Source organism: Balaenoptera physalus (genome assembly GCF_965194825.1).
Source record: "Balaenoptera physalus genome assembly, chromosome: 20".
Lineage (NCBI taxonomy): Eukaryota > Metazoa > Chordata > Mammalia > Artiodactyla > Balaenopteridae > Balaenoptera > Balaenoptera physalus.
The window spans coordinates 17,417,991-17,428,436 of record NC_138901.1 but is presented as its reverse complement, the minus strand read 5'-3'; the positions used below and the strand labels follow the sequence as shown (position 1 = coordinate 17,428,436).

At 43.4% G+C, this 10,446-nt stretch overlaps 1 protein-coding gene across 1 annotated transcript in view; it reads right to left on the bottom strand.

Moving 5' to 3' along the window:
* Positions 1–263: 263 nt before the first annotated feature.
* Positions 264–10,446, bottom strand: part of LOC309651218 (leucine-rich repeat-containing protein 37A2-like) — a gene marked incomplete at its 5' end in the record, with an annotated part of 43,872 nt that continues 33,689 nt past the window's right edge. The window contains 6 exons of the mRNA XM_082443661.1: positions 264–478; positions 581–733; positions 815–869; positions 2,254–2,303; positions 7,076–7,180; positions 7,606–9,416. Coding sequence (XP_082299787.1) covers positions 584–733; positions 815–869; positions 2,254–2,303; positions 7,076–7,180; positions 7,606–9,416 — 2,171 coding nt within the window. The 3' untranslated portion in view covers positions 264–478; positions 581–583. The remainder of the gene's footprint in view (positions 479–580; positions 734–814; positions 870–2,253; positions 2,304–7,075; positions 7,181–7,605; positions 9,417–10,446) is intronic.

The window sequence follows — 10,446 nt, the reverse complement described above, 5'->3', positions numbered from 1 at the left end:
AAATTGCTATTTGATTTACTCATCTATGCCCCTTGAGGATGGTATGTTTTCCAGTTCCCAGGGACTGATGATACTGGGGAAACAAGGGAGGGAAGCCCCTCTTCATCCTTCTACTCATCCTCCTTTGCCCACGTTTCCTCTTGTGGAAGTACTGGCTGCCATGAGGGATTCTAGTTTCAGCTCTGCTTCTTCTTGCAGGCCCCTGTTATTGGTATATAAATATTCAACTATTTACATTTTAATTCCTTACCACATGGTTAGACTTGGTTATGAATTTATACAGTTTAATATAAGAAAAATAAGTATTTTACAAGCAATGCTGAGAAGCCGATATTAAGAAACAAAATTTGCAGGTGGCTTGAGGCAGAACAGGGCTCACTCTGTGGCTGTCTCGTGTGCGGTCTCACTTTCCTCACCCGCCTCTTCATCAACCCAATATGCAGCCAGAAGCTTCTCTGCTGGGGCTTTGATGACTTCCCTGGGGTAAGAAGAATAATGCCAAGGCTTTTACTTTTGAAAGGAACAATGATAGTTTTCATTATTTCCTCATTTTAGATGAGAATTTTAAATTGTCCCCTACCATTTATGGTACAGCCTTATAGAAGTACATCTCCTCCTCATCAGAAGACTCCCTGTCGTGTAGCTTTTGTGCCATGTTTTCCTTGCGTGTGGCGTTGAGAGGCCTATACATATCCCTAAGCCAAAGTGGCCGCCTTCTCCCGAAAAAGCCCTCCTGGAACACAGAAAGGGAAAGATTAATTCAGCATCTCCCCTGCTTTCTCTGGCCACAGTACTATATCCCCTTCAAATTTACCTGACTCCCACTTTCCCCTGAGCTTCTCTTATGCAGCAGAAATCGAAAAAAGCCCCTTGGAGGAAAACACACACAGTTAGTGTTACATGTCATTTTTCATCTCTCTCACAATGTGTTATCTCTGGTCTTATTAGGACTAAATGGGTACCTCAGTCCATAATCACAATGAGCAAAATCACCACAGACCCGGGATCTTGAAAATCATTCCGTGCATGCTGGCCTTCCAGAAGTTCTCTGTGTCTGTCCAAAATGGCCCCCGCCCCGTGTCTCTGGGGAGACCTTTGCATGTGGCTTAGCATGGAGTATAGGCAGGATTTTCAGCCCCGTTCACCTTTCTTGGCCCTTGGCCAAGTGCCCTCGTGCAGTGAAAACACTGCACAGCGGCGCTGGGCAGAAACACGTTACTCTCTAGATGCGCTTCACACCAGTCTGCTACGGACTTAGTCGCACATGCAGCATTTGCTGGGGGTGTGGCTGTGGGGAGAAGGTGCTTTTATTTTCCTGGCTGCTCTATCCTATCCTATAAGTTGAATCACACCAAGTCAACACCTGAACCCAACTAGCAAAGTTATCTATAGCTCTCTGACTTTCATACTGCAGGCTGTCACTGAGGTGTCAGTGAATTGTGAAATCAGTTTAAAGGCCATGACCAGCAGGGAAACACGAAATACTCTTTTTGAATACAAATAGAATAGAAAAAAGTCAGAGTGCACAATAAGTTAGTTTCAGAAACTACTTATGCCCATATAGTATGTGTATACTGAATTGTGACATAAAACGGAGCTCACAGCCCAAGCACAGTGTGATCAGTAGAGAAGTCCTCAGTGGAAAGGGACCCTCTTCTTTGTGATAATCACTAGCAGTGTGACCATGGGGCAAGATACTTTCCCTTTCTCTTTCTCCATTTCCTTATTATAAAAGGAAGAGACAAACTACTGTCTAAAGATTCTCCTGGTTAAAGTTCTATGAGGTTTGGATAAAGGGAATAGAGAGTAGGGGCCTGAAAAACAGTAGGGTGAGAAGGGAAGTTTTCTTGCCACTTTACAGAAGGGACTCATATGTGCTACCTTTGTTCAGCTTTGAGTGAGGCCAGCCCCTAAATCCCCAACCATGTGTCCCTCCCTACCCCAGAGCCTCCTAGAAGGCCTCTGGCCTGGCCTGATACCTAGGAACCAGGCACCAGGCCAGCAGGAACAAGTGCAACCAAAACCTCTCCCCGTCCACCCTCTTTCCTTAAAGGACTAGTGAAAGCAGATGAATCTGTGCCAGTCCTGTTCTAACTCAGCTTGGGCTGGGGAGCTAATTCTGCTGATAAATAAATTAGGGTAAACCATTAGGGTAATTAAACATTCTTCCTGCCTTTGGTGAGGAAATTGAAATAGGTGAGTTCTAAGTTCTCCTCTAGTTGTAAAATTCTCCTTTAAAAGACCAATACTTACCTTCTGCTCCTTTTCTTATCTTCCCCTTTTGCAATTCGATGAGAATAAATCTGTTTTGAAAGAAAACATGATCATGATTATCCATTACAACTATTTCCAAATCCTTATTCATTCCCTTTTACTTTAAATCTTATCTACCCAGTGAGATGATAACTTTTTCAAGGAAAGGAATTCTACCCTGTTTAATAATCCTTTGCCTCTTCCACAGTACCTAACTTAGGGTCTTGCATGCAGCTGGCGATATATTTTATTGACTGTTTTAGATAACGTTCAACAGATCGTTCCTAATAAAAACTCTTAGAAGTAGGAAAAGAAAATAAAAGTATCTAGCAGAAACCTAAGCCTTGTTTTAGAGTCAACGACAAGAGTAGGATGCCCATCATTACTGCTACTATCGATCAATGTGGAGGAGGTCTTAATCAGTACGAAAAGAAAAACGAAGTATTGGAAAGGAAGAGACAAACACATTTGCATATGAAATGAGGGACCTAAAAAGACCAAAGGAATCAACCGAAGTTTTATTGGAAGTAACATGAGTAAGATGGCTACATACAAAATCAAGAGATCAACATATAAGCCTCAATAGCTTTCCCATATAACACAAATAACTCACTAAAAAACAGAAGAAACATCCCGTTCACTATATCAATAAAAATGCATAAAGTACCTAGGAATAAACTTAACCAAAAATTTGTAAGACCTATGTGATGAAAATATTAAAACTTTTCTGAAGGACATTAAGAAGAAGTACTACATGGCATGAGATACCATCCTCCTAGAATGTTGTAAAGAGGTCAGTTCTCATCAAATTAACCTACAAATTCAATGCAATCCATTTATATCCAAAATAATTTTTAAATAAAACCTGGCCAGCTGACATTTGGTAGAGAATATGTGTAAGAATAGATATGAAATGCATGAAAAAGAAGGTCAAAGAGTAGGACCTTGCCCTACCAGATATAAAATATGTTATAGAGCAACTGGAATTAAGCAGTGTGATATTGGTACTGGTACAGGACAAGATAACTGGATCACAGAATAGAGTCCAGATGAAGATAGTATATGAGACCAGGGAAGAAAGAATAAACCATTCAGTGAAAGATTTGAAAACAATTAGATCTTCATGTGTGGGGCGGGGGGGGGAAGTTAGATCCCCTGCCTCAACCACACTAAAAAACAAATACAACAAATTCTAGACAGATTACAAAAGTACTTGAAGAAGATATTAGAGATTACTTTTACGTCATGAGGTGACAAAGGCCTGGCTAACAAAAGCCACCCCACATGAGCCATGAGGAGAGGACGGGCAGATATGGTGGCAGACTGTCAACACACCTCCTACACTGCACAGCCTTTGCCCCCTTTTCCCCTGGACTGTTTGTCTTCTTCTTGTTGACTTATAAAACTCTTGGGAGTTCCCTGGTGGTCCAGTGGTTAGGGCTTGGCGCTTTCACTGCTGTGGCCCGAGGTTCAATCCCTGGTCAGGGAACTAAGATCCCGCAAGCTGCACAGCATGGCCAAACCCCGCCACCCCCAAACAAACAAACAAACAAACAAAAAACTCTTTATAGTAAAGAAATACTGGTTTTCATTGAATTTCAGTGTTTCGAATCTTTCCAGTGTTTTTGTCTCTAAGGAGACAAGACAAAAGAGTGGAGTAGGGAGCACAAGCTTTGCAGTCGGGTGAAACTGGCTTCTGCTTTTGGTTTGGCCACTGGGGCCTTACATTGATCTCCTTCATCTATGAAGGAGGGATAGTAATATCATCCTCACAGAACTGTGGGCATTAAATCAGACAATATATGGAAAACTCTTCATCTTACGCTTGGCATGAATCAGTGCTAAGCTGGTGTCACAGACAAGATGGTGGACTATATCAAAGGCTCTGCTTGTGGCATCAGGCTCTGAAGATTATAAAAGATTATAAAAATACTGCTTTTATTTCCTTCTAATACCTTTATGTGGTCTTTTTTCACATTTATGGAAATATGTTTATTTAAGATGAAAAATGGGGATCTGCTATTCTTTAACCCCCAAATAGTTAGGCAGCTAGTCTATCACCATTTATTCATTTTCCCCCACTGATTGGAATATTAAAACATGACATTTCAGAAGTCTTAAGAACACATGGGTCTATTGTTGGACTCGATGCTACTTCAAATAAATATTCGGTTGCATGATTCCTCACTGTGGAATTGACATAACGCCTCACCTCTCTTCCGTTGAACACCAGTAGTGTCTACCATAGGAAGAACACTGCATGGCCCCTGTCCTCGAAGAGCTTATCATATAAGTGGGGAGAGGAAATAACGGTTAGGACTCCTCGCTTTCGCTGCCTAGGGTACAAGTTCAATCCCTACTTGGGGAATTAAGATCCCGCAGGCCAAAACAAAACAAAACAAAACAAAACAAAACAAAACAAAACAACACAAATGCAAGGTTAAACTCTAGAGAAGTTAGAAACAATAAAAAGGGGACTTTACAGAAATTCTAAAAAAGCAAAAGGCCACATGCCACCTGGAGATGTAGAGGGGACAGTCTGGGCAATGGCCAATGACTAGCAAGCTGACCCCATGCTAGTCCCCAGCCTCCTAGGCTCAGAAATCATACTCTTCCTCACCAAGAGACAACTCGCGTCTTCCTGTTGTGGCAGTCTCACTTTATCAATATCACAGGATTGATCAAAAATCACAATGCCAAATTATTACTTGACAATGAGAAATACATCTGTTCTACACACAGGGCATCCGTGTCTACACAATCAGAGAATTACCTTCTGTGGAGACAGGCCTCCGTGGCACACTAAAGCACAATCACACAATCGAAGGCTACTTGGTGACAACAGAATTAGAAAAGAAATCAGCCGAATCCAGAATTTAATGGGAAGGCCTGAGGCAGCTGGATCCACCCATCTCCTCAACAGGCACAGCCTGGCTAGTGGGCCTGACTCTTCAGTTCTGCTGCCTAAGGTGCCATCTCTACTCTCGGGCAATGTGAGGATGGGCGCTGCCCATGTTGGTCTCTCCTCACCTTTTCTATGCTTTCACTACTGACCAACCCTCCTGCAGATAGACACATTTCTCTTTAGAAGTTAGTACATCATGTCAGGTTTTATTCAAGTCTGATAGGCCAGGAAGCCATTGGTCCTTACACATCTCTGCTCAGCTCCATGATGTGCTAACCTTGCTGTTTCTCTCTTGGGGGGCTGCCTTTTAAAAAACTGCTTCCCACTTTTGTGAGCTCTGAGGGGAGGGGACTGCTTTGCTATGGCCCCTAAGAAATGGTGACAAACCTCACAGGACTAGGATCAGGAGGGCTGGAGTATTCAGGGAAGGCTTTATGAAGAAAGATATCTGAACTTGAGTTGGCTTTTGAGAGGTTCATAGGACTTCCACAGGCAAAGCAAAATCAAGGAATTTTAGATGGCCAAAGGCACAGACAAAAGCAGGCATGGATGTGGTGTAACTAGCGTATACTGAGGAGCTGCTTTGGCTGCAATGGAGGGCTGCCATTACAAGAGAAAAGGTAAATAAAGTAGGTTGGACTGGTAGGGTAGAATCAAGATTGCCAGCTTATTAAAATCACTCTTTTAATGTTAGCCACTGCCTGTTGGGAAAAGTAATAAACCATTATGTAACTGAACAGAAGATAAACAGGCTAGCTCCAGGAATAGGCTACTATAAATATGACATGCTTTAGGGTAGCCTGCTGCAGGATTTTACTTGCAGTGTTTTAATGGAACCTATCTACACAATTCCTAATACACTGGAGAAGCAAGCTGCTAAGTAAGCCTAAGGAATTGACGAGATCACACTTTGATCTTTTAGGCATGTCCTTTTAGCCCTCCCAGGGTGACTGATAGCTCCATGAGTATGGAGATCGTATGTCTCTCATCACTTCAGCCAACAAGGAAAGAAATAAACAGTAGAATGAGAGTGACTGGTGAGTACATCAAATCAGCATAGTTTTCTGTGTTGTTTTGTTTTTGTTTTTAAACTATTTATTTATTTATTTATTTTTGTCTGTGTTGGGTCTTTGTTTCTGTGCGAGGGCTTTTCTCTAGTTGCGGCAAGTGGGGGCCACTCTTCATCGCAGTGCGCGGGCCTCTCACTATCGCGGCCTCTCTTGTTGCGGAGCACAGGCTCCAGACGCGCAGGCTCAGTAGTTGTGGCTCACGGACCCAGTTGCTCCGCGGCATGTGGGATCTTCCCAGACCAGGGCTCGAACCCGTGTCCTCTGCATTGGCAGGCGGATTCTCAAATGCTGCGCCACCAGGGAAGCCGCAGCATAGTTTTTGAGTAGAAGAAATTTTACTATCATGTCAACTCTGGCCTTCTTATAAACTGAACTTGTCAAAACAGTCCAATGGCTTGTTATCATGGATCCAATTCCAAAGAGATCTCCTGGGAGTGGAGTTCCTTTCAAAATCCTGTGGGGACTTCCCTGGTGGCGCAGTGGTGAAGAATCCGCCTGCCAGTGCAGGGGACACGGGTTCGATCCCTGGTCTGGGAAGGTCCCACATGCTGCGGAGCAACTAAGTCCGTGCGCCACAACTCCTGAGCCCGCGTGCCTAGAGCCCGTACTCCACAACAAGAGAAGCCACCGCAATGAGAAGCCCGCGCACCGCAATGAAGACATAATGTAGCCAAAAGAAAAAAAAAAAAAAAAAGAAAAAAAACTCCTGGGAATATACTTTTCAGTAAAAGAACAAAGTGTACCTCAGTCCTCATGACTAAAGAGAAGAATCAAGTAGTAGTAGGTGGAAAGGTGGCTTTGAGTCTCAGTTTGTGGGTTCTGAATCTGAATGAATTATTGTCCTTACCTCAATGAGACAGAGAAGTGTAACCAAAATCGTCACTACTGCAGTTACAGATATTGCCAAGATGAGTTTGTTGTTATAGCCATATCCTGGAACTTCTTTTGTGAGCTAAAAAAATAAATAACAATTTTTTTACAAACAAGGAGATAGAAGGCATGAAAGCTAACTATTCTTAAACCTATTCTAAACAATAGCTAACTATTCTTAAACTACTGTAAAACCCAATCCTTTCAGGCGAGTAGCTTCTATAAGAACAAGCCAAATTTAATGTTATTAATCTTATCATTAGCATTTTCTTCTACAATTTATTTATCTACAATTTATTTATCTTGTGTTATGTCCTTTTCTCGTCTACGCTAGGAATACTGACACACTCTCTCAATGAGCAAAGTGGGAGATCACTGTCTTAGCCAGTGTCATGGCTGAAGATAAGATACAGACTAGGAGCCCGTGGTATTCCTGCTTGGGTACGTCCATGGCATGTCCTAAACTGAGTAAAAGTCCAGGTCCCATGTTTCAGGGGTTCTCCTCACCTCACTTGACTCCTGCTCTTTCTGCTCACTCTGGGCTTCCGTGCTCTCACTGATATAGTTGTCACTTTTCCACTGGCCCGTATCCCATTCCGCTTTGGACACCTTTACTTCCTGCTGCTTGCTGAGAAGCTTCATCAGGAGGCCTGTTCTAGAGATGAGGTTGGCACAGGCAGGCTGCACGTGGGTGTCCGAGCAGTCTATTATCAAAGTCTGGATAACATGAGAAACGAGCCTTCGCACGTCACTGTTGGGGATGAGGGACCGTAGCTGCTGGTTTAGCTGAGTTTCAACTTGATCACCCGGGGATGTGAGCCCTGGGAAAGTGAAGCCTGTGAGCTTAGAGGATAATTCAGTGCCCGTGTTGTGGTGCTCCCACTGTGTTTCGTTGGTGTGTTGAACAGGTGGCATACTGTTGTCTGCAGCAACAGCAGAATGTGCAGTGGAGACAACCTTATGGGTAGTGTTTCCAGGGCCGGTTCCTCCGGGCAGAGTAGAGTTTCCTGAAGAAATAACTTCTTCAGAAACATTTTGTGCAGTATTGTTTTCTGAAGTAGTGTTTTCTGTAGAAGGGTCTGAAAGAGAAAATAATTCTGGAGAAGGATTTTCTTGAGAAGTCACCTCTCTTGAAGGTGAAACAGCTTCTTGAGGAGGGGAATTTATGAGACTCCTCACTACAGAGAACGGAGGGCTTGCAAGCATCATTCTATTGAGTGAACTTTTCTTTCTGAACTTTCGACTCCTTTTGCCTTTGGGTTTTCTCTGGACCCGATGAGTCCTAATTTTATGGAAGATGTATTTTTTCCCAGAATGTGAGATTAGTTCAAAATCCTTAATATTTCTAACTCTAGCCTTTGCATCCTCTAAAACAACTATAGTGTTGGATAAGTCTTTTGATTTGCTTTTAACCTCAGATGGGGATTTTGGAGGGATGGAGGCAGAAGGCCTGACCTTGAAGTACTGTTTCAGGGTAGAGGAGCCTGCTGCCTTGTGTTCTTTTATGAATGAAGACTCCGCATTGGAGGACTTTCCCACCAGCTTCCTGGGCCTCTGCACCATGAGAAGCTGTTTCAGCTTTCCTGGGGATGGCCTCCTGAGCCTTCTTTCTTCGGCAGTGCTCGCCACAGATGGCTGGGCATTCTGTTTCCTCCTGACGCTCTCATCTCCCACTGCTTGGAGGTGCATTTTCTGTAGGCCCCTTGGGCCCTTGAGGACCCTGTTCACTCTCAGCAGCTTTTCCTCGGTACTCTCAGTCTTTGCTGGGCTGTCTTTCTGTGGTTGGGCAGTTTCCAATTTCTTTAGAAAGAGGTAGTGTTTAAACATGGCACTTAAAAGGTTGGAACGCGTACGCGTTGCAGGTTTTTCTTCCTTTTTAACCTCATCAAATTTTTCTTGAGTTTCTGCATCTAACACATTTTCCAGAAAATGGAGTTTCCTCAATTTATTTTTATTAGTTGAATTCTTGCGTACAGGTTTAACAGACGGGCTCCTTGTATTGTTTTTCAAAAGGCCCAGGAGCATATCTCCATCTTGTGTATTTGAAAAAAGAAGTTGAAGGAATGGTAATAATGTTGATTCCACATCTCCTAGATTTCCCTCTGAGATGTAAGGCAGTATGTAATTTCGTGCACTGATAATATCACTTTTATTATTAAAGTCCAGCTGCTCATTCATGAAGCCTGACAAGCTGACAGCACTTTTATCTGAGGATGCCCTCTCTGGCTCAATAATCAGCTCGGTGCTGTTGTTCTTCTTCCGGGCTTGTAACACCTTCATCAACGATCCTTCTGCATTCCCAAGAGATGTTTCTTCGTCTGTCAAAAAAGAAGAGACTGTTTTTGATCATTGAAGACTGATGGGACAGATTTTTGTCAGTCCACAGCCAAATGAATTAGGAATCAGTCAACGTTTGAGTGCCACTTAGGAGAAAAAGAAACCCACACTTAAGCCTATGACTGGCAACAACAAAATGTGAAAAAGATATCTCTTGAAAAAGCGGCTGTCTACTCAGAAAATTCTGTAGCGTGAAATATAGTAACTATATTCAGGATTACTCCACTGGTTCCCAGGGGCCAGTACTCAAGAAGAGCCAAGGCTGGAAGACAAATACTCCCCTACTCAGCTGGGCTCTCCGCAGATCTACTGTGACTCCTCACATTCACATACCCCATCCTGTCCTGCCTCAGAGGCAGAGGAGTGTGAGGCTTCCTCTCTCCACCTCTTCAGTGTGCTTGCGTTCTTGCTACTGTCACAGATGACCACGACAACAACCGCCGCTAACAGGTCGTCATCTGGACATGTCCTTCTCCACCCACCCACCGAATCCTTTGCTCAGTCCCTGCTGCCATATATCCCAGCCCCCGTAGCAGAAGGCTCTATACAGAAAAAAACACTATATCCGCCCTGGCTCTTTGCTAAAATTTGGGCAGGGATCTGGGCTATCAGTTAAGAGATTTGCCAGACTGTATGCCAATGTGGAACGTTCAACAAATCAGTGGAATAATACTTGAGGTCGTAAAATGCAGAAGGGAAAAAGCAACTTCTGTCAGATGGCTACTTTGCTTTCATTTCATTTTCCTTCTAATATTTCCAGCTTTACTTGGGGAACCATCCAAAGCTTCTGACTGTGTGAAGGTAATGTGTACCATTGTGTAGCTGGGCTTCTCTTCCAAAAGGATTAAAAGTATTTTTGGTGAGGGTCAAGGAGGAGGGAAGGGTCATGAGAAAGGAGGAGCATGGGCTTGCAGAGAGCCCCAAACTGGGGACAGGAGATCGGGGCACTAGGGTCATAGCACTTACACCTCTGATCTTGTTTTTCCTCACCTGTAAAAGGAGATTAAAAAT